This window comes from Polyodon spathula, chromosome 7, assembly GCF_017654505.1.
Source record: "Polyodon spathula isolate WHYD16114869_AA chromosome 7, ASM1765450v1, whole genome shotgun sequence".
NCBI classification, from domain to species: Eukaryota; Metazoa; Chordata; class Actinopteri; order Acipenseriformes; family Polyodontidae; genus Polyodon; species Polyodon spathula.
This window is the reverse complement of record NC_054540.1, coordinates 18,127,576-18,153,223: the sequence shown is the minus strand read 5'-3', so window position 1 is coordinate 18,153,223 and position 25,648 is coordinate 18,127,576. Positions and strand designations below refer to the sequence as shown.

General features: G+C 35.5%; 1 protein-coding gene across 2 annotated transcripts in view; it reads right to left on the bottom strand.

Annotated features, from left to right (window-relative positions):
• Window positions 1-4,469: 4,469 nt before the first annotated feature.
• The window catches only part of LOC121318292 (transmembrane and coiled-coil domain protein 3-like), a 30,201-nt gene continuing 9,022 nt past the window's right edge, over window positions 4,470-25,648 (bottom strand). The window contains exons 1-4 of one of the 2 annotated variants that reach the window (XM_041254806.1): window positions 14,539-14,626; window positions 8,961-9,883; window positions 7,559-7,694; window positions 4,470-5,574 (exon numbers count right to left, since the gene is read on the bottom strand). In XM_041254806.1, the coding sequence (XP_041110740.1) occupies window positions 5,272-5,574; window positions 7,559-7,694; window positions 8,961-9,883; window positions 14,539-14,547 (1,371 nt within the window). In that variant the 5' untranslated portion in view covers window positions 14,548-14,626 and the 3' untranslated portion in view covers window positions 4,470-5,271. Of the gene's footprint in view, window positions 5,575-7,558; window positions 7,695-8,960; window positions 9,884-14,538; window positions 14,627-25,648 lie in introns of those variants that run through there. The other variant, XM_041254805.1, reaches the window with a different exon arrangement.

Here is a 25,648-nt window from a genome sequence, read left to right as displayed (position 1 = left end):
ATTGACACGCCACCGGCTGTTACTTACCTACAGCTGTAAACTAGGAAATAATATATTTAGATCGAATCTGTGAAAACATAAGGGAATTTGCTTTTAATTTCAAAAAACTGTATACTTTTAATGTTTGATTGACTTGTATAATTTGTTTGTTTTCTGTTTAAATGACAAGTCTAAAGCTTAGGACTGCTTGAAATTCAGTAGTCATGTACTCATGAGATGACTTGAACATGTAATCTCACTATAACCTTTAGTCTCACATTGATGAAGTATGAAACCCTTCCAAACCAAAAACAAAACACAATACGACAATGAACAAAAACTGATAGCATGAACGACACATGGGTTAGAGAATAATCCATTTTTAAATGAAAATCATTCTACCATTCTAAAACACTTTTCAATATATAAAAGATTAGTGAATGGAATTAGCACTAGAATCACTGATTGTTTGTAATGTATTGGTTTAGCAATCCTTTCAATCAACAACTTACTGGGCTTCAAAAAGGAATTTTCATTAACATGATTAGCTAAAAAGTTCCTGGGAGCAGTGCATCACTATCCTGATACAGCACTTTTTCTGACTAATCCTAGATTTACATTTTAAGTATGGTGCTACTATTATAGCAGCTTCTAAAAGGTTTGTTTTACCAATACAAACTATGATAATGGTGTGCCATCATTTAATGGTAACGCTGCATACAATTGTGTTTATTCAATTTGAATCCTAGGGAGTGGGATAAAGTAAACTAAAAACAACATCAGAGCACCAGATGGCACACTGCCAAAATACACAATGCTCATACACTAACAGAACCATGTTCTAAACGACCAGGCCTGCTGGTAACTCTAACTATTTGTTTTTCCTGTATAGTATATATAAAACACCTTAGGTTTGCGTTGCAAAAAATCTGTCCCATGTTCACTATGTTCACTATTTTACCACAAGAGGGCAACCCAAGTACAGAAGTCAAGGTTTAATTATTTTATTTGGTCTTTTGGGGGAATTTTTTTTATTAATAATAATAATTAATTACTATAATGTTAAAAACCTGCAAGGGTTTTTACAAGACAGACAAGTATAGTATACCATGTAGCTTTATAAATATTATGGAACACATACAGTACAATAACACTAGCCCTTGATGTCTCATTTGTCCCATTCAATAAATATACTGGGTTAAGGTCATTATTTTTCTAAATATAAAAAATGTACAGAGAGCCTTGTGGCGCTGAAAGGCACTCAGTCAAAAGCACAGAGTAGTACAACTAAATACGAGCGGAGCGTGAATCTGGGTTACTTGTATAATGTTTTTATATAATATTTCAACATTCAAGCTGAATCTTTAAGTAAACGTATGCTGCATTTTTGTTAAGAATTCATTTAAAATCTAACATACAAGCTGTATTTGGAGAAGGGATTGGCTAAATAAAATTACAAAAAACAAAACCATTTTAGGTCCATTTTAAAGCACACAACATAACAAATACTGCAATTGCACAGCATGTTTGAAATGACAAACCTGAACAGTGCTGCAAAACTATGAAATCTTGCAGCTGTGCTCATAATCTATTCTGACATAAAGCAATTATAATTAGTTTTGAAATGTGTCCTACTCATAAAAATAATAGTAGTAGTGTTTTTTTTGTTTTTTTTTGTTTTTGTTTTTTGTAATGAACACAACCCTGAATAGATATTAGGCAGAATAGCCTATCACTGAGCATTAAGATAGCAATGACTTATGCCTTAATCGCTTCAGTGAAAATAATGACCTGGTCTTGTCTCTGCAATTCTAACCCTCATGCATGAATAGCCACCTCAGTGCTCCATTCAATTTTTTTATGTAATACTTTGGCCTACCGCACTGTCAGTTCATTTAGCCAATCCCTTCTCCAAATACAGCTTGTATGTTATTTTTCTTTATTAAAAAATAACACTTGCATATTAAACACCAAACACCATTGTAACCATATGAGCTGTTGTTATAAGGATACTTTGTTTTTTTTAAGTCTGCATAAAATGTGTTTATTTAAAGCACTTATTTAAAAAAAAAAATGTACAGCCTCCCATTATGAACAATTACACAATTCATACCCTCCCCCCTTCCCCTCGACACACACACAGACTGTACATGTAGATAGAGAAAACAGTGAAACCATTTATTCTCAATTATAAAATTTGTAATTTTACAAAATACAATCCAAAACAAATTCCTATTCTTTAAAATGTGCTCAAACAATGAGACAACATCCATATTTGTTTTATACATCTCATATCTCCTACAGTTAATTCATTGGTCAACAACTTTGGTTGTCACTATAAGTTTAATATAGGGTCATAGAATAGATTACTATAAGGGATGTACATAAACATGTAGAGATCAGAATTTGAAATTAGACTCCCAATTGCATAGCAGTTTGAGCCCTTCCAGGTGTTAATGGGAGCTTAATTAGCCTGTAGGGCTCTTAGTTTTCGGTTTTGTTTTGTTTTTTGTGCCAACTCTGCTCAATTAAATGCTTGGAAAAGCATTTTATTGTGAAACAAGTTGATGTTAGTTTTTCACGTAACTTGATCCAGACTGGTTCTTTTTCATTGGTATTGTATAAAACAAAAAATAAAGCTTCTTATTTTTAATTAAAACCGAATGCAAACAATGAGTGAAGTTAAATTGATTTAATTAAATCGTAATTAAGAGGAAACTAGTATTTGAAAAACAGGTTATAACATTTTTGCAACGAGTCATTAAGATTTTAAATCTGGGAAAAACTATTTAACTGAATTCGCTTTTTGTGTTTGGTTTGAACTGAAAATAAGGAGCTGCCTTTTTTTGACATTATCAATGAAATAGAATTATCGTCTCATTCAAGTTACAGGAGAAAAAACAAAAGTGATCATGTTTCACAATCAACAGTTTTCCATTTAATTAAGAAATAGAGTCGGGTCAATATAACTTTAAAGAGACATCACATGACCAAAAGTAAAACCCGAAAACAATGAGCCCTATATATAGGTAACCACCCCAGGTGTGTCCAATGAAGCTCATATTAAATATTTTTAAAGATTTATTTACTGTAGTTTATGAAAAGTGTCAAAGCCTAGCAAACTATATTACGGTACAATTTTATAACACATGCTGAACTACCACAATATACCACACAGTCTTACCAAAGTGATCTTACCGTGAGTGAGAATACTGCAGGTACATTTTTTGGAATGAAAACCTGACCATTTTTACCTTCATGTTAAAACATGATCAAGCACATTGTTAACATGGTCTTTGTGCAAGAGAAACACATTTACCCCTAGTAAAAACATTCTAGACTTAGAAAATATATTAACTGTTACTTAAACAAATATGGTTGGTTTTTACAGACCCTCATTATTGATTACTTTACCTACATTAGGCAGACCAAGAATAGTGCTTGGAGGTCTATGAAACCAACCCATTGGAATAATAAACATTTCTCAACAAGTTTGATAATTTAAAAGTGATTCTAGGACAGAAAAAAACAACAACAACAACAACAACAACAACAACACTATAAACAGAAACTAATATCTTGCAGGACAATATGCCCACAGTGGCCTGTGGGGTTTACACCCTATAAAACTTTAGCTTTGACATAAAGACTGAGTGTAGTTGGTTGTTTCATAGCATTTCCAAGTGTTTCTGAAGTAGATTTAGAAAGTACAAAAATAACAGGTTTGTACTATACTATACTAATAATTACAAACTCTCAATATTTATTAAATTACACTTTTTACATATTAATAATTTTCTTTAAAGATTTAGACATTTAATCCAAATGTTTGAACGTAAAAGACAGGCACAGCATTAAACCATCAGACACGAAGTTCATACAAATCAACCATAAAGTGGGTTTTGGTACTGGTCCAATGGCCCACCATGATTACTATATTTACTTTGATGCTATTTCAAATGAAAGGTTCCAATGTTATACACCATTCAGTAAGAGCTTGACGGGACAACCACACTGTATTAAAATACACATTTAAATAAATAAAAAAATAATAATTAAAGTCAGGGAATTAAAAAAAAAAAAAAGCATATTTAGTGATTATAAAGTCAGATGCAAACAATGCTGTACAGTATTAAGGAAAATCTACTGGTTTTCCTTGTGAAAAGTGGAGGTATGAAGGCCGTTCTTGAGTGCATGCAGGATACAGCAGCTTTACATTTCGTATTAAGAAATGTAAAATTAAGACTGATCAAGAAATCAGAAATTCATGTTCTAAAAATATGAAACCGAGAAGCATGTCACATGTAGTTTGTTTTAATTTGTTTATTAAATTAATTAAATTCATAAATATTATGTTTTTACTTTTTAATTTTCAAACAATATGGGAATACAGTCTGTGTCTACATATGCAAAAACAATTTAAAGTTTGGGTTTCCTGCGTGGGTGCAAAACAAAAATACAGTAATTGTTTGGGGGGGGGGGGGGGGGGGGGGGGGGGGGCATCTTAAATTAAATTTAAATACCATAGTTGAATTATTTTATTTCCCCATAGGAACCAATTCAGGTACCTATCTTCAATAGGACTTCATTTGAGGTCGTACACTGAACCTATGCCACTCAAGCACCCAACTTGCTTGTTTAGCACGAAACATGTTAGGAAAAGACAAACAACCAGTTTATCAGGTGGAATAACGAATAACAGGTCTTACAAGCAACTGCCATTCAGCTCACTAGATATTTTAATGCATTTATACTGTGCAGTGTACACTGCTGGCTTGGGTTGTAGTTCAGTGGGTGTCAGATAGCATAAGAAAAAGCAATCCAAAATCCCACACCTTTATTGCACTTTACAAGCCAGCCATTGTAGTAGTATAATGCAAAACTAACAGAACTTTTATTTTTTAATTCTTTTGTGACTAAAACCCTCTATAAACACTCAATCGATCAAAGTGAATAAAACTAAAATAAACTTTAATTAGGTATTACAGATAAAGTCAAGTTTGTGTTATGATATGGTGCCACATGTCAGGAAGAGATGCCAAACCAAAAAGCCTTTGACAGTTAATTGTCACCAGATAATTTGTATAAAAAGAAACAACCACCTTTTGAACATAAACACTTGGCTAGCTATTCCGCTGAATCTCTACCAGCACTGTGGAAACCAAAAGTAATGTCACCCGTCACAGAATTATACCACAGTATTTATCGCTGCATGTACAGCACTTTTTTTATAAAACTAGATTTTAAAAAAAAAAAAAAAAAAACAGCACCAGCTCAGTAAAGTATTTTCCTTCAGTTCGGTAGTAATAATCTCTCAATAGCGATCTGAAAGTGTTCCCAGTTCTTCCAGAAAACGGCAAGGAGGGCGACAGCAAAGAAAGTGCAGATGACGTGCAGTCTGCTCTTCATGAGGGGGGCAGTGAACTTGGCGATGGTGGAGACGCAGACCAGAATCACTGTGACAATGGCCAGCATGATGTTGATGGACTTCCCCAGCAGAACCTTGGCGTTGGTGTTTTCAAACTGCACCACTTGCTGCTGCTGTTGCTGGAGCTCCAGTTTAGAGATCTTGGTCTGGCATGACTCCAGCACTTCCTGATGAGGGGAAAAAAAAAAAGGAAATAAATGACACTCAGTTCCATCACCAGTTTGTAAACCTTGGCTTGGGCTGTATTTCAGATTGCATAATACAGTATAAAGCAACACAAAATCACCTAGAGTATATTGGACTTTATAAGATAACCATTTGCCATGTTCAGAATGACTTTTGATAGCAATATCACTCAGATAGCAATGTTCTTTTTATGAAGACTGATCACCTTACTGAGGCAGAAATACACTTCCTTATCTCCTGTAACCCCCTGTAATGCTTAATGAACACCTTAACAACAAACAATGCAAGCGCCAATGAAACAGTATGAAAAACTAAAGCTAACTAGGGCAAGGGCAAAAAGCTACATCAGTGCTTCCTCATGACTGTCAGCCAGCTGCATATTCTTAGGAGTTTTGTAACTGACTGTACACACACTGTACATTAACAGAACGCAGTTCAATAAATAAACTTAAATGGAATTAGTAATGATAGCCCTACTGGCACTATTTAAAAAAAAAAAAAATCTGTGCTATAAGATAATCTTAAAGGAAACATTTAACAATAATTACATTTAAACTAGGGCTGTCAATTAATCACAGTTTTAACCCTCTCTTAGCAGACCGTAATTCATTTCCTGCGGCACTCAAGTGCATGTCAGGATTGAATGAGTGTCGTCATCGTTTGAATACAAAATTAGTCAAGGAAACGCATTACGTAGCAAAGAACTCAAACTGAAGGACCTGTGAATGGAAAGTTTATTTAAAAAACCTTTCTGATGGTTCACTGGATAGAAATAGGGTTACTTGTGTCACAGAAGTGCGTCTAGTCTGCTGTACCACCTGTGTGCTAAACATGCATTCACTTCTCAAAATACACATTTCTAGTAATTCTTCTGCTACACACAACGACAAACGAAACCCGTCAGTTTCGAGAAAGTACTCTTTTAGAAATTCAGGATTGCTGCAAACCCATGAATCAAGCTAATTACAATAATGTAATCAGTGCTGTTGCAAAGTGGACAGCTACCGACTGCAGCCCTGTTAACAAAATGACAGCTTTGTTTTATTTTAATAATTATATTAAACCAAGATTAAACTGAGATTAACATGCTTAATCTCAAGATTAATCGCGATTAATGTTTTTAATCACTTGACAGCCCTAATTTAAACATCCTCCGAGATAAAAATCAATAAATAAAAATTTTTAAAAAAGCAGAGATGACAAGTAGAACGTTCCAGTTACATCTGCTGTAAACCTGGATGATTAGGTAAAAACCTGTGATTAGGTAAGTAAAATTGCAACGTTTCTGTAACATCATTCTATAATCATACAGTCATTATAAAACACCCATTCTAATGCAATTAGCATTTAACTGGTATGTTTGTAATGATGAGTGGCATCCCCAATATTAGCATTGCCTCTCCTTAATTACCATAAAATGACACCCACTGACGTGCACATAGAAGTTTGTTACAAACCTGTATCAATGATAGTGTTACTGTTCTAGTGTGCTACCTCTATTTGTGTTGTAAACATTGTGATTTATAATCTAAAGTATTTTAGAGTTCTTTATGGTCACTCTGAGATTGATGCAGCTGACAAACACCTTCTGTTATTCGCTTCTCTTTACATATACATTATTTGATGCAATTCTTTGCAAAAAAAACAGAATATTGTATTTAAATATCAAACGTCAACAAATTTGTTCCATTTTAAATCAATTCAGATAAATCCTGAATTTGATGCCCTAAAATGAACTAATCCACTTAAGCAACTAACCTAATGTGGACAACACTAAACAATGAGTGGTGTTAGTAAAATACAATTTGTATTTAAGAAGTATTGCAACGTTACTAAATCAACCCTTTCCAATGCATTGTCTTTGACTGACAAAAAAAAGAAAAGACGACAGTGCTAGCCTCTGTGTTCCTCCTCTGTCTGACAGATTACAAACTATTTCACATTTCATTTGCTGCTTTGAGGTACCTCAATGTCTCTGGACCGTTCATAGGCCTGGTAAGCCACTTTTTCTTCAATACTGGACAATTCTTGTTTGAGGTTTGTGGTCTCGTGTTGATGCAGTTCTGTCAGGTCATTAAACTGATCTTCCAAACGCTCATACCTGTGGAAAGACAACGAAATGCTTACCATGCCTGGAATGCAGTATGTTGTGCTTTTCAAAACAATCGAATTTCTAATCTGTTTTTACCCCAAATGGCATTCTGTTTTAGTACATTGCCATGTATACCACAGAGGGGTTTGACAAAAAAAAAAGAAAGAACTTTCCATAACACTATCAGTAGTGTTGAAGGTCAGCAGCCAGGATGGCACTGGTTAACTGAAAAGTCTGCAAGGTGTTTGACTGTTCCATTGGAATGCGTCACCATTCCTCAATGATCCTTCAGAGAAGTTTGAGGGAGAAAGAAAGCCTGTTCTTCAGAACAGCCCATAGAGTCATCATTTTTAAGGCTGTTCCTTGTGTAAAATACAGGATACAGTAGCACTTGCAACTATCAGCCTCCTGACAGATTGTCTGTCTGATCTGCTGTATTGCCCACTGAGACCGAAACTGACTCGCAGTAAGCATATGCAGCTTCTATATAGTATTAGAATACGTGTTAGGTTAAAAATTCTATAACAAATATTTCATTCATGAGTGGGCTTCCCTACACAAAAGGTTTTACCAATTGGTCTTCAATATATTATCTAAATCAAACTTGACTGACTGACATACTAGCTTATGCAAAATTAGTTAACGAAAGGTAAAGAAAGGAATACAGAATTTACAACAGACCATTTTGCTTGCACAAATGTTTATCTTCCAGTAACTCTCAGTGTCACTCCTTTAATTAGCACATAAATGCTAATCTTATTTTTGTTAGTTGCAGGATTAATTTAAATTGTTTTCTGGCACATAATAATCTAAAGTACAACAACATAATTACTATTAATTTACAAATGCCCTATGCTGTCTAGAAATATAAAATAAACTTCTGTTATACGTAGGTTTACAAACTACTTTAATAATTGTAACTGTGGTAATTATTTATATGTGCTGTTGTTTGGAGAAATATATCTCTTATTTATGAAAAACAAACTACATTGGAAGATAAATAATGATATTTATGTAATTAAAAAGTAAAATGACATTGACATTATCTACTATCTGAGTTTGTTGCACAAGAAAAATGATGGCTGTATAGCTTTGAAAGTTAAATGTGTGCTTGCATTTAAAAGAGTAATTTATTAAAATGTATTCCAAAATAATTTGCCGCTGCAAGGCCAAGAGAACAGTGCATTGACAAAAACTAGATGTTTAATAATATAGTATGTAAATTTAACTGCTAAAATAAACCTGGTATTTAAAAATAAATAAATAAATAATCACCTGTATCTTTCCTCCTGCAGGGTTTGTGTAATGAATTCATATTCACTCTTAAATTGAATTTTTAAATTTTCAATATCTTCTGCTAACTGGGTTTGCATCGCCTTCATCTCCTGCAAGTCTTCAAAGATCATGGTAAACTTGGTCTGGCTCTCCAGCGTGTTGGAGCCTCCAGGGCCAAAGGAGTGGTTCCCGTTGCTGTCTGCAGAGGCAGAGGTCCCACTGGAGGACTCATCATCGCTGGGATACTTGGGCTTGGCAACAATAGTGGCACTGCCACTTAGGGCCCTATTCCCTCCTTCAGGGTGGAATGTATCTAATGAGTTTTTAAGTTGTGCTATGTTGTCTGCACTGCCAAACCTATTACGGATCAGGTTGGCAAATTCCCTAGGTTTGTTGAAAAAAAAGGGAGGTGTCAAGGACACACCTGGTCCTATCGTTTTGCTCTTCTCTGTGCTGGCCTGCCCAGAGTTGCCAGTTCGTTGGGTGCTACCTGCATCCTTTGGGGTCTGTTGTATGTCCTTCAGGTTGTCTTTGGAGGCATCCTTTGAGATCTTGGAGGGCACACTTTGCTCGATTTCCTTCAGTTTCTTGTGGTACTGTTCTAGCTTCTTCTGCAGCTGAGAGATGGTATGGGCAGACTTTTGGTTCTTCTTCTCAAACACCTGCTTGATACGGGCCACCTGCTGCTTGTCTGCACTGTCGACCAGTTTCAGGTACTCCGCCACATTCTCGTCACGAGCAGACTGCTCGATCTTCATCGACTCTGTGATCTTCAGGATCTTTTGCTGGAGGTTGTCGTTAGTGATTCTATTCTTGTGGAAATCCAGGATGCCGTCGGTCACGTCCACGTTGAGGTTGCTGTCCGAGCCTCCACGTTGGATGGTCACAGGTACAGTGAGGGCAGTCACATCATTCCGATCTGCCTGGAAAACAAGAGGAGGAACAGAAATGAGTAAATACTGAGTTCAGTTATTTAGAGTATATTACAAAAATCTGGCTGATCAAAAAATTTGCCTTTCGTAACACCAGGGTACAAATAGTTTGAGTGTAGTGCTGCCAATTCAAAGCAAAATAAGTAGAGAAACTATAGCATTTTTTACTGTTGTTGACATTTGTCGTCATATTGGGGAATACCCAACCATTCTTAATGGGAATCCTTCTTGCAGTCAAAACGTTTTATTGTTGTTCAGTTATTTTTATTGTAAAGGTAGGTGATTTCCCGCAACTGCATGCACAAACACAATATTCCAGTCTGGTACAGGGGTGTGCAATTCTTATCGCCCGACACCCGAGACAACATGATTTGTATGATGGACAAGTTTTGCTGTTATACTTTACTTGTTGGACAAACAGCTTTCATTTATTTATTTTTCCTATGTTCGTTCTGTTGCTAGAAAAACACTCCGGGTATATTTCTAGAGAGCCACGCAAGTTTCTGAAAACTGAATTGCGGAAGTCTAGCACCTACACACAATCATTTTAAAAAGTGCTTACATCCCACCCCTATCACTGATTTGCTAGCTGTGGAAAAAGCTGATCTTCTACTGTTACAAAGAAGCCCAGAAATGGCTGCCAAGAGACAGACTAATCTGGTAAACTTATTTATGTTTTTTATAAATTAACAAATAAATGATACTGTTTTCTTAATACATGAACCTGACATTTAAAAAAACCACCAGTGTCGCCAAGGTATTAGCATATTACAAAAAAATCATGTTGTGTAATTTATAAAATTATTTCTACTTTGTGGTCAAGCCTGTACTTGTTGGGATGTTTTAAAAAAAACACATGATCATGGTTTAGATGCATTTCAATACAAACTTTCCCTGGCAAAAAAATTTATGATTTTATTTCTTTTGATTTTTAGTATTGCCAACCTAATTTGCCATTTACCATATTTACATTTTTCTTTTTGATTTAAACACTTATAAATAAAAACTTTTTTTTTTTTTTACTAGATTGGAACAGAAGCAATATTATTTATTGGAAATGCACAATCCATCGATTTGTGAAACTACTAAAACATGAAGATTAACAAATATGTTTATAATGTTAGAAATGAGATGCTTGTATATGAGATTATCTGTACTATTATTATTTAAAAAACAATAGAGACTGTAAATCTCACAGCAGTGTGTTGATGTATTAATTCATTCATGTATTTAATTTTAAGTGAGAGTAGTGCAGGGAAAGTATGTTACCCTCCCACAAAATCTGGGGTTCAGCAGTTACAAAACTGAAAGAACGTCAAGAAAAATCAGAATTCCACAAAGCAGCAGTAACAGTTGGCAATGTTTCTGTATCTCTGATGAAACCAACTGAAACACCTGTACATCAGGAGTTGAATTCAGCTTACAGAGTGGAAAAATAGGCAGAAGCTATTTTTATATTTGAATAACTCCCAAGTGTTGCTTGTTATAGTTGTACTCTTAGTATGTTACTTAAATTTACTAGCAAATGTGTTCCAAACTGCACTGAAAGGAACATTTCCTTAAAGTGTGTTATACATTTGTTGGGGTCACAGGGAACCTTTTGTGTACTTTGAAGAATTTAGGGAACCTGTCACAAGGCTAGATCAAGGCCTGTTAATCACTAACTGATTGATTGTGCCCACTGTTAAATAAAAAAACAAAACCTTACAAAGTTATATTTAAACTTTTTTTTTTGCGTGTGTTTTTTGCAACGGGGAGGGGGCAAAATATTTTTAAGGATAAGTAGATTTTTCTAGCATTTTGTCCCTTGGACAAGAATTTCTTTTTAAAAATCGCACACTCCTGTGGTATTCCCATGAGCATTTTGACAGAGTGTTATAAATTGTTCAAGTTGATTCAGCAGAATATTTACAGGAGTGTGAGAGTGCAGTACTACAGGCTGTATTTGTAAAGCATTAGCACAATGGTATTTGCCTAGGGATTCAATACATTTACTGGCATGAAACTACTTTATGATTTTTTTAATTTTTTATGATAATGTCTGTTTACTTCTAAATCACCAGGAACTGAGGTACATGTATCTGTAACTGTTTTTGTCATAAACCTCACTATATCAACAACTGTTCTGTTTTTTTATTTGTTTTTTTTATTGCATTTGTAGCTTTTGAACCACATTAGAAATGTATACAGATTTAATTCATACTCACAGTCATGTCACATCTTTGAAACAAACAAAACTTTTTTTTTTTTTTTTTAAGGTTCTGGTTTAAAATAATTACAAATAAATAAATAAATACTTTGATGAATAAAAAAAATTCCATGATCAACAACTTGTCAGTCTGATCTATATGTGTTACCCATTATTTACATGAAGTCTGTAGTCTACTCTAAGTAGCAACTATCTCTATTGTGCAAGAACTCTGATCCCCATTGAAATTCTTTCTAATAATCATTTAACTTCTTAACATGCTGTTATGTGCTCATTTAAAAACGTACATACTGTAGTATGTCAGCCTGAGCTGGGAATCTTACACTGACTTCTCACAGTAATAATACTAGTGGTAGCACTCAACCCGAGACAGAAAACACAAAAATATGTATTGCACAGCCACTCGCCCAAAGTTACGTCACAGTACACATTGTTTTGCCACTGAGATTTAAATTGAAATGCATGATTCACCCAAGTTTGAAAACAAGAACACACTGAGGGCTCAAGTGACTTGAAACTAAGCAATGCTGTTCACTTGAAATCGGAGACAGTTTATAGGACACTATACACAAGTCCATGTGCACAGCTGTACAGTACTGCTATTGTATAAGGGATGTGCTGTGTTTAAATGAGTGACTTGGTATTCACTATTAGTTTTCAGCAAGAAGCACAAAGACTGAAAGAGCTCAAGAAACATAAAACTAATCAATGCTGTACAGCTGAAAAATCAAAAGGAGGCAAGGACAAATGCCTAGCACTGCCATAAAAGATCTAGCTGGTCCAGTATCCTCAGAGTTTGAAACATTTTCTATAGATCCATCTGATTTCAAATACTTATACTACGATAACCACATTGCATAAATAGCACTGAACAATGTGAAATCCTCATATAGCTTTTCAGTTTTTTTTTTTTTTCCTGGACAATGATACTGTAAGTAGCTGACTAGTCATGTGTTACTGTAATGGTATGACCTTTATGCAGACTTTGAAGTGTGAAGATTTTTCAAATCATGAACAATATTAGTATTTTATTTAAACTAGGTGTACACAGGAAAAATGCGTCTCTGGAAGCTAACCTTGATATCTTACATTGACAGTGAACAAATCAAACAACACATACTTTATAAATCTGACCTCAATGCAACCTACCCACCCACATCATCTGTATTCTTTCAGCATTTTCTCACCAGCTACCCAGTACTTCCCCAACTAATATATTAGATCTCTACTGTTTCTGCTCTGTCTTGATTTGGCAACCCTTTGTCACATACTATCCCAGAGAATGTTCCTCCACCACTGCCGGTTAATTTCACAAATGCACACCTCAGTTTAAGCATTCAAGAACATTTTGCAAAGCAGCTTCTTTGTTTGTTGTTCCACCTCCATTCCCCTATCCCGCTGCTGCACTGAAAAACAGGTTTCCCTTGCAAATAACTGACGCTATCAACAGAAAAAACTAAAGCAGCCTTGAAAGGTGTCTTTGCAAAGTCATAACTGGGGATTGTTCGTTCATAGGCACTATTTTATGAGCAAGAAATCTCAAATATACAAATAGGCCATGTCCATTAAAAGTCCATTATCTCCTTTAATTTCACCAAATACAGTTGCTCCTAAATTCAAAGCTCTTAGTTTCAGAATTTCAAAAAAAGGATACAGCAGCAGAGAATCTGGAATAATGGATTAAAATTCACATTTAAAATGCATTACTGGGATCTAAACATTATTAAGACAAACACAGGAACAACTGGCGGCACCAGATGTTGCTCTCTAAATGTACAATAAAATGCTTGATAATAGATTTTTGAAATAAAGTGTACTTCCTTGGATTACAAAGAGACCACCATGAGCTAAAGTAGATAGAAACAAATAGTGAGGAGAACATGTTGTTTTCAGAGAGAAAACAAAAACCAGACACCTGTCTGCTCATTAGAATGTGCATGTCACTGTGAAAACACATCAATATTTTCTTCTTCAACTAAAGTTTTTAGTATCACAGAGAGACAACTTTGTAATTACTACAAATCTCCTGGGCATCTGCAGTGAATTAAGGTGTATCACAGATGAATTACATTTAAAAATGTTTGTACTGTAACTTATGTTTGAACTGATAAAACATCTGTTAGCATTTTAAACATCCTGACTAACTTAATCCAAGAAATCCAAACCTTTCTTCTGCAAAGTGAAACATGTTGTGCTTCCTAATCTACTCTACTGATACAGACATAAGCCTCTCGTGATCTTTTATCAGAAATCACTTTTTCTAATAATTGAGCTTCACCTTTTTTCTGCTCCACGTTTCAAAAAAAGAGCTTTTCTTTCCCCATGCTCTGGAAACAGAGCATTACACATAACAGGGTACTGTCTTCCCAGTCGTCAATGAAACACAGCCCTCCAGTCTTTAAAAGATAAGGTCCTTCAGTTCACTGCAGGGGCTCACCTGCTTCATTCCCCTTCAGCTCCGACAAGGTTACACTAAGTTTCTCACGAAACCAAGAATGATGTCACCAAAACTAAAGGTACTGCAGCCCTTTTCATCACTGTCATAATAAGAAAAAAGGGAGTGGCAAACCACCCCACCTGACCTGATGACTTCTTATCTAGGCTCGGTAATTATAGCTTTTTATAGAAGTGTTCAAATCAAATTTTCAAAGCATACAGGAGTTCTAGTGTTACCATAGTGTACAATGTCAAATGGTAATAAAAATAACATTTTAAAAACTTTACTTAATAATAATTGTGAAGCTGAAATATCTTGAAACATTTTATTCAGGTGTTTTTTCAGAACCAATATATTTTGCAGTTATATACAGAGCAATGCAGTACAGTGAATCAGAGCTTATGAAGTACATTTTGCTAAGGTACAGATTTTAGGTCAAAATTTAGGTGTTAAAACCATGCACACACAATTAACTACTGCTGTGAAAATTAAGACATTAGTGAGACTTGCCACTAAATTGCAGTTTTTCAAGTTGCTTGAGGCGGAACCAATAAACACCAGATACTAGAACGACAACAAATAACAACACCACTTCCTTCTGGCTAAATGTCATTTTTGATATTTAGATTTAGTTAAATGTATGGCTTGTTAAACCGATTGTTATTTTAAAGTATTTTAGTTTTTTATGCTCATTGACTTACTTCTGGTCCCCATACTCTATTATTAACTTTCCGTGCTTGAAGTACTTCTATACAGTCAGTGTACTCAATTTTTTAATGAAAGTCCAAAATTAGTGGTTACACCAAGGTCAAGATCCAGAGCAGATTTTCACTCCTATCCCCATACCGACATACAAACACAGAGTCACAAATATAGGTTTTTCACGTGTTGTTGGTTTGAGAGTTCTTCACTAGGTTTAAAAGGAGTTTTTGGTGGAATCAAAACTGTCTCATTTTTACTGGTCTGCATTCTTTACTGATTTGTTAATGCAGTTCTTTCCCTGCCATGACCATAGAATTGTATAACTACTGTATTCTTATGTGTCTGTGTCAGCAGAGTCCAAACACTGTGTTTCACCATTGCAAAAACAAAGCAAACTGTAGCAAACAAAACTAATGGGAATGAACGCACGTGCACTGAATTTGGAAATAGTCAAGAAATCAGTAAGCCATAAAATATAGTAAAGCTGATTATGGTGCAACTCACTGGGCACAATTTTATCCTGGTTCCACCAATTAAGTTTTCCTGCCATTTGTTTCTGTAAAAGTAAGTTTAGCTGCTTCAACCAGCACCTAAATTGTTGTCAGTTTCACGGGCTCAGAACCAGAGGGGCGTAAGTGACATTTTTGTCAAAATGGCATATTATATATCAAATTAAAGATTTTGATGAGATCTATCTAATGCCAAATGGACCTAACTGAAATCACAAATTGTATTGAATAAAGTGAGAAAGTAACAAAAGACACAACTGCGCAATCGAATTAAACTTCGTACCAGGAGGGTGTAACCAGCACACTTATGCCCTCTTAGCATTGAGTGTTGCATTGTGGGAGTCAAGTCACAGCAGAAGAGTCAAAATGGCTGAAAAAAGCTGTAAAATAAAGCTTTGTGTAAAACAATATCTAACTTTTGTGGATATTTTACTCAGTTCAGAATTCAAGCAATGAATTCACTACAGAAGAACCAGACCATGTCAATTGCAGAAAATCTTGTAAAATATATTTTACAGTAGTATTTTTTTTTTTAAAGTATAATTTATGAACTATGACTGTATATGTGAAAATTTATATTTTAAAGACACATATTGATTTATTAATTGTTATTAAATTGAAGAAAAACAAGTCTGGGATAGAACTAGTGAAGAAAACCACTTGTCTGCAATGGGTATTCATTTCAGTGTTTTATTATGGAAAATCTAACTTAAGCAAAATATCTGGTGCTATTCTTACTTTTTTTTTTTTTTTTTTTTTTTAACAGCCACACAACTACAGTAATGTTGTTTGATGGCATCATGTAACAAGACTTATACAGCAGCTATTCAAGCTGGCTGTGTGCAAAGGAAACCCCATACATCACACGTTTTTCACTGGCAATTATTCATGCTTTTACAGGGACAATAAAAAAAAAAAATTACCCAGAGTGAAAACAAATATAGAATTGAAAAACTAAAAGCAATTCAAACTGTGCAAACATATACAGTGTATGTTCATCCCAAATAAAGTTATCTTTGATGGGATTTCCAAGCGTCTCACTCCAGAGAAAAAAAGGCGCACATATTATTTGTGTGTGTGTGTGTGTGTGTGTGTGTGTGTGTGTGTCAGGGTTGGCTGATTTAAAAAAAGAAATCACTGATTTAAATCATTATTTCATGTACTACCTATTTTATATATTTTCTCAACCCAGCGCGGGTGCAGATAGCAATGCCCCTCACTTAAAACAAATTTCAGGGCTTTGCAGGGGTCTAAAACTGCATATCCTGGGCCTAAATATGTCCCTTAATAGCGACCCAAAATTCAAACGAGGTGTAACTAAGTTTTTTTTGTGTTGAGATTTAAAGAGCAAGTAAAAGTTACTTGTGTCTATGACAAGTAATTACAAAATAATATAGTTATAATAGAATTTTAAAACCACAAACTTGCCTTAATACACAGTAAATCTAAAACTAAGCAAACCGTTTGGTATTGCAATAATTTATTATGCACAGAAAAAAAAAAGTGGTGAAAGAAAGAACCAGACACCAATGAAACAGAGAAATTATACTTGAGGCACAAAAACCAACAAACAATGTCACATTATATAGATCCCATAACACCAAGTGAAACCGAAGAGAAAAATGTGAAGCAATTTCTAAATTAAAAAGACATACGATAAGAAGCAGTAGATCCTAAAAATATTCATGGAACCAACCAGTCCTTACATTTATTTTTTACTCTTCCAAGATTCTGAGTATACATACCTTACCATGTCGCAATTTCTCATTAACTACAGAGTCTGAGAATATGCAAGTGCATGAATAAATATTTTAAAAATGTGCTTGCGAGAACTGTGATTTCGAACACTGTTGATTTTAGTTTTCAGAAGTTTGTTTCGGTTGCATTTTCTGTAAACAATGCGATTTCTACAGTAAGTTGTATTTTTTTCTTTTGTTTTTAAATTTTTTTCAATTCTGTTGACTGTTGAATAACTAATGTATTGGCATTTACTTGAGCGATGTAGCTTGAAAGAAAGTCCAGTACATAAATATCAAGTTATCGGCATGTGAAATGGAAAAACGTGGAAATTACTTCAAATGGAAAAAAGTAATGTTGAAACGGAAAAACACTTTGGTGTACAAATTACATACACAAATGGTTTTGTATATTTCTAATTCATTTTATTAATACAGGTTAGCACAGACAGACATATCACTTCTTTAGGAGATTAGTGTGAGCTACCATAGGAAATGTGGAGTAGCTTCCCTGACTGTTGCTCTTCCCTAATATACAAAAAAAATATAGCAGTTTTTTGGGAAGACATGGAAAGTGTGACATTAACAGACGAGGCGGAAGAAGAGATTAGTACGGTACATAAGTTTGTACATACATTTCCATTTGACTTCAAAATAATACTACAAATAATATATATATATATATTATATATATATATATATAAAACAAGCCTTACAGCTCAGGTTCGTTTCGCCCTTTTGAACACAGACCCAGACACAAGAATAAAGGTTTTTAAAGCGCGGATGCGTCATTTTTAATAACAAAAACAAAAAAAATGAAAACAAACACCTAGCTCTTATGTGCACTAACTAAACACCAACTGGAATCTCCTCTAATAAGCTGGACAGCTAAGCTGTTTACTAGCACAAAACAAACACAGTTTACACCACAAAACAAAAAGGTTACACACTACCTTTGTTCTATAATTAAGGCTGTACACACATACACAGACGGGCTTCCTGTGTTCTTCACACACAGCAGCCCTGAAGAGACTGACTGCTTTCCTTAAATACCTTGCACCCGGCTATAATATACAATGATAGCCAGGTTCAGGGGAGAATTAATAATAAAACAATAATTAAGCTAAACAAATGTGCATACGCACATGTTTTCAGCAGGGAGGATTTTAACCCCCTCCTTGCCTGGTTACACATCCTTCCCCTAAATGTCCAACGCTTATAGCCATTCCAAGGCCACTTCCCTCCACCCTTAAAAGACCACCCACCCTCAAGTCCCATTTCTTTGGTCTTTGCCCCCCACGGGTGGGATTGAGGGTGGATCAGTCCCTCTGGTGCTTCCAGGGAGGGACCGAATACCGGCGAGGTGGGACCCGGGCGGCTTGACCAGGGCGACCGCAGCACCGGCCGGTGACCGGGAGCAAGGAGCAACAGGCCCAAGTGGGCAGCTCAGGACCGGTGCAGTGACGTCTGGAACCTCAGGGGGAACATAGTGGAAGGAAGGGGAAGCACGCAGCTTCTGATGCCCATGACACACACACATACACAGGTAGTTGCACTACTAATATTGTTACTGTTATGAACTAATAATAAAGTAAGATTTCACCTCAACCACCATTTCTGTATATACAACTCCAAAATTATTCCACACAATAACTCTCACAAAACAGCTTTTTCAGATCATTCCTCTCACAAAGCTCACAAGCAGGCAGTGCCGCAGAAGAGACAGACCAAAAGCGCAATGCCAACTGAAACGCCCACAAACCCACCAGATTTCTCGTTACCAAATGGACAAATAACGATATAAAATGTATCATACAGACATTATAGCTTGGCTTCTGGATAGTGTGGTTTTGAAAGCAATCCATTTTTTTTAATAGGAGAATAACAGTGGTAAAAATAGTGTGCACAGTTGGGCAGAATCAATCAGACTACATGTTCTTAAAGCAACACTTCGGTCGATTAGATCGTCCCGTGCCAGTTATAGATTTAAGCATATGACGGCTACAGTATTCAAGCGCGTGTGTGGAGGTGTATTTTTCTATGCGAGTGTTCGGGCAGTCGAGATGGGCCCACCAACCTTCATTTTCGGGGCCAGGGGGGTGGCCGACATACCATATACAGAGTTGTCAAAAAGCAATCCTACTGTATTAGAGAAGCAGAAACCATGCATTCCTAAAACTTTAAACCCTCTTTAGATATTTAACATGAATACTGAGCAGCAAAAGCAAAAGCTGAAAGACTTACCACTTAATATTCATTGGTTAAGAAAAATGGCTGCAACCACACAGATATTTCTGTATCACATTACACTGCCATTAAAAAGGAAACTGTTTGAATAATTAAAGTCTGATTTAAAAATACCAGTAACTACAGTGACTGGGTAACTGGAACAGACTGTCTGTGGCATACAGAGTTTGGGGAACCACAGTTCTATTCACTATAGCATGTGAACATTAGAAGTTTAAAAACAATTGCTACCAAAATGGTTTTGAAAATTGTAAGAAATTGTCCTATTTAAAATCGAGCCTGAGATTTTGAAATTAATTATATATTATTTCACCAGATTCTATGTACTCAAGTAGTATAAAAGAAAGATAAAAACTAAAGTTATGTCAAAATCTGTATTTCCAAGCAGACAGATCAAGATCCAGTAGGGATGAGTTTTCTACCACATTGTTTTAGTCTAAATGGATGAATAGTGCAGCTGACAATATAGTACAGTATCTACCTCTAAGCCACAAAAGAAATCAACAGAAAGCTATGAATTTCTTGAGAACAATGAACACAGTGCCACTCACTTTGATTTTTAATAACAAACAGGGCATTTGTATGACAAACAAGGCACCACACAGTCTCAGGGATGTTACTGTGGAGTGATTAATCAGTGAAGAGACTGCAACTCTCACAGTGGAGTTAGTAATTAGGCAATGATGGCTATCCAGACAGGTTCAAGATTATATGGTAAAACACTGCTTAGAGTAAGAACCCTATTTACTTAACCTGAGGACACACAGAGTATTAATATGACTGAATATAACAGATCCAGGCCTGTGAATTAAAGCTTCATTATAAACCAAGTCCTCGAATTTCCTGATTAAGCAGAATGTTCATATTAATTTCTGTGAGCAATGGAGAAATGACATTGAGCTGTGAATGTAGCAAATTACTGTGCATAGATAACCTGAACCCCACAGAGGCATTACACTGTAAAGAAGTTACAGGATGTTGTGTGGTGTAGATGACATTCTGCATTAAGTATTAATTATGTATTTGATTAGAAGTCTCTTTACTGCTATGTTAAAATGTTCATATTTTGATACATCTTAAAAGCACATGTAACTAACTAAGCAAGACTGCGATTTTCCTGTCTCTCTAAAAAAAAACTAGGCATTTTCAGTCTCTCGTATCTTGGCATCTGGGCAGACAGCCAAAGTGAGTAGATGTCTAATCAAGATGTGTGGAGGAGTGGAGACACAGTGAGAAAACAGAACACCACAAACAAAGAACCAGTTTGAAATAGTTTCTAACAGATTAGGTTAAGATAGTTTAAATATGACGCAATATAGAATGTTACAGATTTGGGCGAGTTTCCCCCCCACCCTCTCCCCACCCTTACGAGAGGTGTGTTGAAGGTGTGTGATAGTAGGGTTTATCCATACTGACTGGAAGAAATGAGGATGCAAATGCTAATATATTCACAATATTTAATGAAATGTTTTTGTTTGAATCGTCAGTCAATTCTTTGATTTGACTCCACGGAAGTCTGTGTTATGATACAAACGTATACATTAGGACACGCTGCGACCTGCGTGTCTTTGCTTGCTTGTATCTAATGTTTACACGATTGTATTAACTATTTTCTTTGCGAATATAAAATATTTTTGATTAAAAAAAATCACTTGTCCATTTATTTCACTACAGTTTATGGTGCCGAAACCCAGGATTCCTGAGAAACTTCCTGAAACAATCATTGGTTGTAAAGATTAATTTTCTTCATTTTTATGACCGGTTCCATTATCATCGTCCGATTAGATGAGTCAATCTTTGAATAATCACACATAATAAAGAAAAAGGAATTGAGCTGTGCAAGTGTAAAACTGAAAAGGAACTATCCACCTGGTGGCAGGAATCTGGAAGTAAAATTAGATGTAAACAAAAAAAAAAAAAAAAATAATAATAATATAATAATAATAATAATGAAAAACTAAAACAAAAGTAGAAAATATGTTTACTGGAAAAGGCAAAGACCTATCGCAGTTAACCACTGTCGAGAAAGAAACAATACAAAAACACAATGTCAATATCCCAAAATGGAAAGGAATAGAATTACATTTTAAACCTCCATAATATGGCGTCATAAATCCAATAATGACTCCTAGTGGAATAAATTAAAAGAATAAAAGATGTTCAAATGCCTCCTTGGTCACAATCAAGAGAGCTGCAAACAACACTTTATTGGCAAGGGTCTCTTATCGACAGCTGCACCTGCACTAACCTGAGCGTTTGAAATGGAAGTATTGTCACACTCTTGTGCTGTTAATAACATTCTGAACTACAGAAGAGTCAGGTTCGGTTTCTGTTGATGTCTCTGGCGTTGGTGGTTTAGCATTTTTGTTGTAGAAAATCCCCAAACGTAGCTGTCTTTTTGCCATCTTAACAGGGCTACATCAAATTCACTTAGTTTTTAGCACATATTTTCACTGACTGAAAAAGTTAGTCTGTCACACAATAACAGATATAACAGTGAAGGGTCTTAAGACACTCTTTGATTATGCTACTAAGATTTGAAAGTTTGAAATAAACTGTGTACTTGCATATATTCTCTACCCACTTACGAAAAAAATATATATATATATATTCTATTTTTAAATAACAGTGGCGTTGCCAGGATTGTTTTTTCGGGAGGGGTTGGAAATGGCAACTTTTTAAAGGTAAGTAATCACACTGGTGCAATTGGCAACCTGAATTCTTATTCCTGTATTGACATTTTATTTTCGAAAAATAAAAGAACAATTTTTTTAACAGAAGATCGAATAATCAAATACAATATAAAATAGTGAAAGATTCAGTTTAGAACCCTTCCGATTAAAAACAAAAATGGAAATACAAAGCAAAGGAATTTTTAACAAGTACGGAGAGGAAAAAAACAGAAACCTCGTTTAAATGAACTTCTGCACAATGCAAGCAACGCAAACTATGTATCATCCTTCTGTAGATAGCCCTTTTTATTCCTTCACCGTCCTGTGTGCATTGCACTTAAGCAAAAAACAAACAAAAAATGTCCACAAATAACATTTATAAAAAAATTCTCCAGTGGTTAACGTTCTTGTTTACTATTCAAATGACAACAACGTTTTAATCAGCCTATCAGTGGGTCTGTACTGCTTTTCTGTGACCTATACTGTGCCGTAGGGGCTGGGACAAAGTTAGTGCTGCATTGTTTTGATTTAGGTTGATAAAATCTAGTTTTCAGTGGAGGTAAAATAGTAGAAAACAAAGCAAACAAAAAAAAAAAAAGTATATTTTTGTGATTGATCTTGTCAAGATATTTCGCAAAGTAATTGTACATGTAGCTGGAGGTAATTGTTTTGCATATCTTAATATAATTTTGGAGTAAATACGATCGAATCACACATTAAACAAAAGGCTACTACAGAGGCTGCTCAACAGAACATAAAATAAACAGCTTTCAGAAACCAAACTGGAAAATCAGCCCAGACAAAAAGCATTCCTGTCAGCAAGTTAAATCAGTACTACAACGATCTAGCACAGCCACCTCGCTTCGACCTGCTGCTTACTTTTCCATAGTTGGAATGTTAGATCGGAACAGCCACGTTCTCTATGTTTTGACTCGGTACTAATAAAATAAATTACTGGATGGGACAAATAACATGATAACGAACATGCTGCATATATTGCCTTTATTAAAGTATGCCAGATGCCCATGGGTAAACAAGCTGTGTGCCTGTTTCTAATCGATTCCACATCTGTATAACTTCGCAAAGCTTTGCCTTAACCTCCAAACAATTCAGTGGATGCAGAACGTGCAGTCTCAACGAATGGGCAAGTCAATTGCAGGGGGATGCTGCATGCTTGCCTTTAACAAATTACAGCACTATGTTTTAGTGAGGAGCAAGTCCCACTATTTTTAGGCTTTACAGTGTTCTGAAATACTGGTCTACTTAGGTTTATTTAAATGTTTAAACAGGTCCGTGAAATGTCAGCGAAATCCTAATTTCATTCTGCAACTTACCCATGAAAAATACGTAAATTTGCTGCAATTTAAGTAGACCTCTACTTATGGTTGTTCATTTTTGTTAGCTAACATGTTGTGTTCAAAGCAAAGCAAACCATTTTCTCGCACATCCTGACTAATTTAATTACCGTTTGATTGGCGCAGGACGGCCGGTGGTAGCTACTAGCTTGTCGTCTTCAGACGGTTCATCAACAGTTTTCAGCCGTTTAGACAAATTAGGGCGACCAAAACAAATAGCTAATTTTAAAAAGATTTTTTTCCTTTGCCCTACCGCTGTCAGGCCATACTTCACGTCTCTCACTCAGCGTTATGTCATGTTGTGTGTCCGTTCGAACTGTAACGTGTAAAAGCTGTGTGCACAAACAGCAAGCATGTCACTGGTCAGTTGAGTGGCGGTTCAGTATACTATGTGAAAGCAGTACTGATTGAAGCGTACTGAGGCCACCCAAAAAATTTTAAAAATCTTTTCAGCCCTTTTTTCCTGTAACACAGTGGCTATGTAACACAGTGGCAGTGCCACTGCCTGGCAGAAATCTTGCGGTGCACGTGACCAGGCGTCGCCATTGTAAAGCGGTATGGTTGGTTAGCAGAAGCAATGCGAAATAACTCTGGGATTAGATATTGTTTATTATCTTTGGGGCTCTAGGGTTACTTATGTTGTGGAACTTGGGGCAATGTATTTGGTGGAAATATCAGCATAAACAATTGAAAAGAATGATTGATAGACAAGAAACAGTGAGATTGCTTCAGCACCACCGGTAAACTAAGAGATATAGCTCAAATTGTACTTGTGTTCTTTTTGTCCAAAAGTACAAAATGGGGGAATTGTAGAAGACATTCTTCATAAAGTATTAATTATGATCAATAATGATCAAGTTGCTATATGAAAGGCATAAGCCATATCTGACCTGTTTATGGTTTACTTTAATTAATGTCTGTCCAATTTCTTTAATGACTTTTAACATATTGAGTTTCTACAATTCCTGAAGTATTCATTCCTCAGACATGAATCATACCCCTGATCCTTACACTATGATTTATACATTTCAGAGATGTACTACGCAATATTACAGGGAGATTGATAATATACATAAAAGTATTAACTGGCAGTATGCAGCTAAGTTTTTACAGTATATCTCAGACTTAGTCTGTTTGTTGATATCGAAAGCATGGCTAAAAAGTGACAAACTGTCTTGAACAATGTGGGCTGTAAGCGAAAGACTGTGTTGAAAACAATACCGACAAAGTTGTTGCTTCGTGGGATGTAAAAGAAAGTGCAGCTCTCCTCACATCTGGGTGGAAAACCACATTCAAGAGGCACAGCTAGACATTTAAAAGTGTTTGACAATTGTGGAGATTCTGCGGCAGCAGATAATTGATCACACTGCTATTCAGTGTTGAGATAAGAGATATGAAATTGAAAAATGAATACAAGATAATAATGTGACTTTTTAATGCTACACTGATACTTCCTCATCAGCTATACCTGACAAAATGACTATGGAATGCAGACAGCTATCTTTAATTACACCTCACCCAGACTGTCCAGCTCAGCTTTACCTGGTAAAAGGCAGTGGAAACGAGACTATATTCATTTTTATTAATCCTTTATTTAACGGACGTGAACCAGCTGTGAAAGACCATCTGGATAGAGAAATGTTGGCTTAAAAAGCACATCAGATTTTCACTGCATGGTGCACAGGTCATTCCATTTGACAGGGGCAAGACGCTCACAGATCTGAATGTCCTTCTAACAACTAGGACTCAAACCACCCCTACCCTTTTACATGCAAGGCACAGCACACGTGTTAATGTTAATATGTCTGCACTATACATTAGGACACTGAAGTCTGGGAATTATATTTATTCTAAAAACAAAATCTTCATTGTTTCCTTCAATAATACCC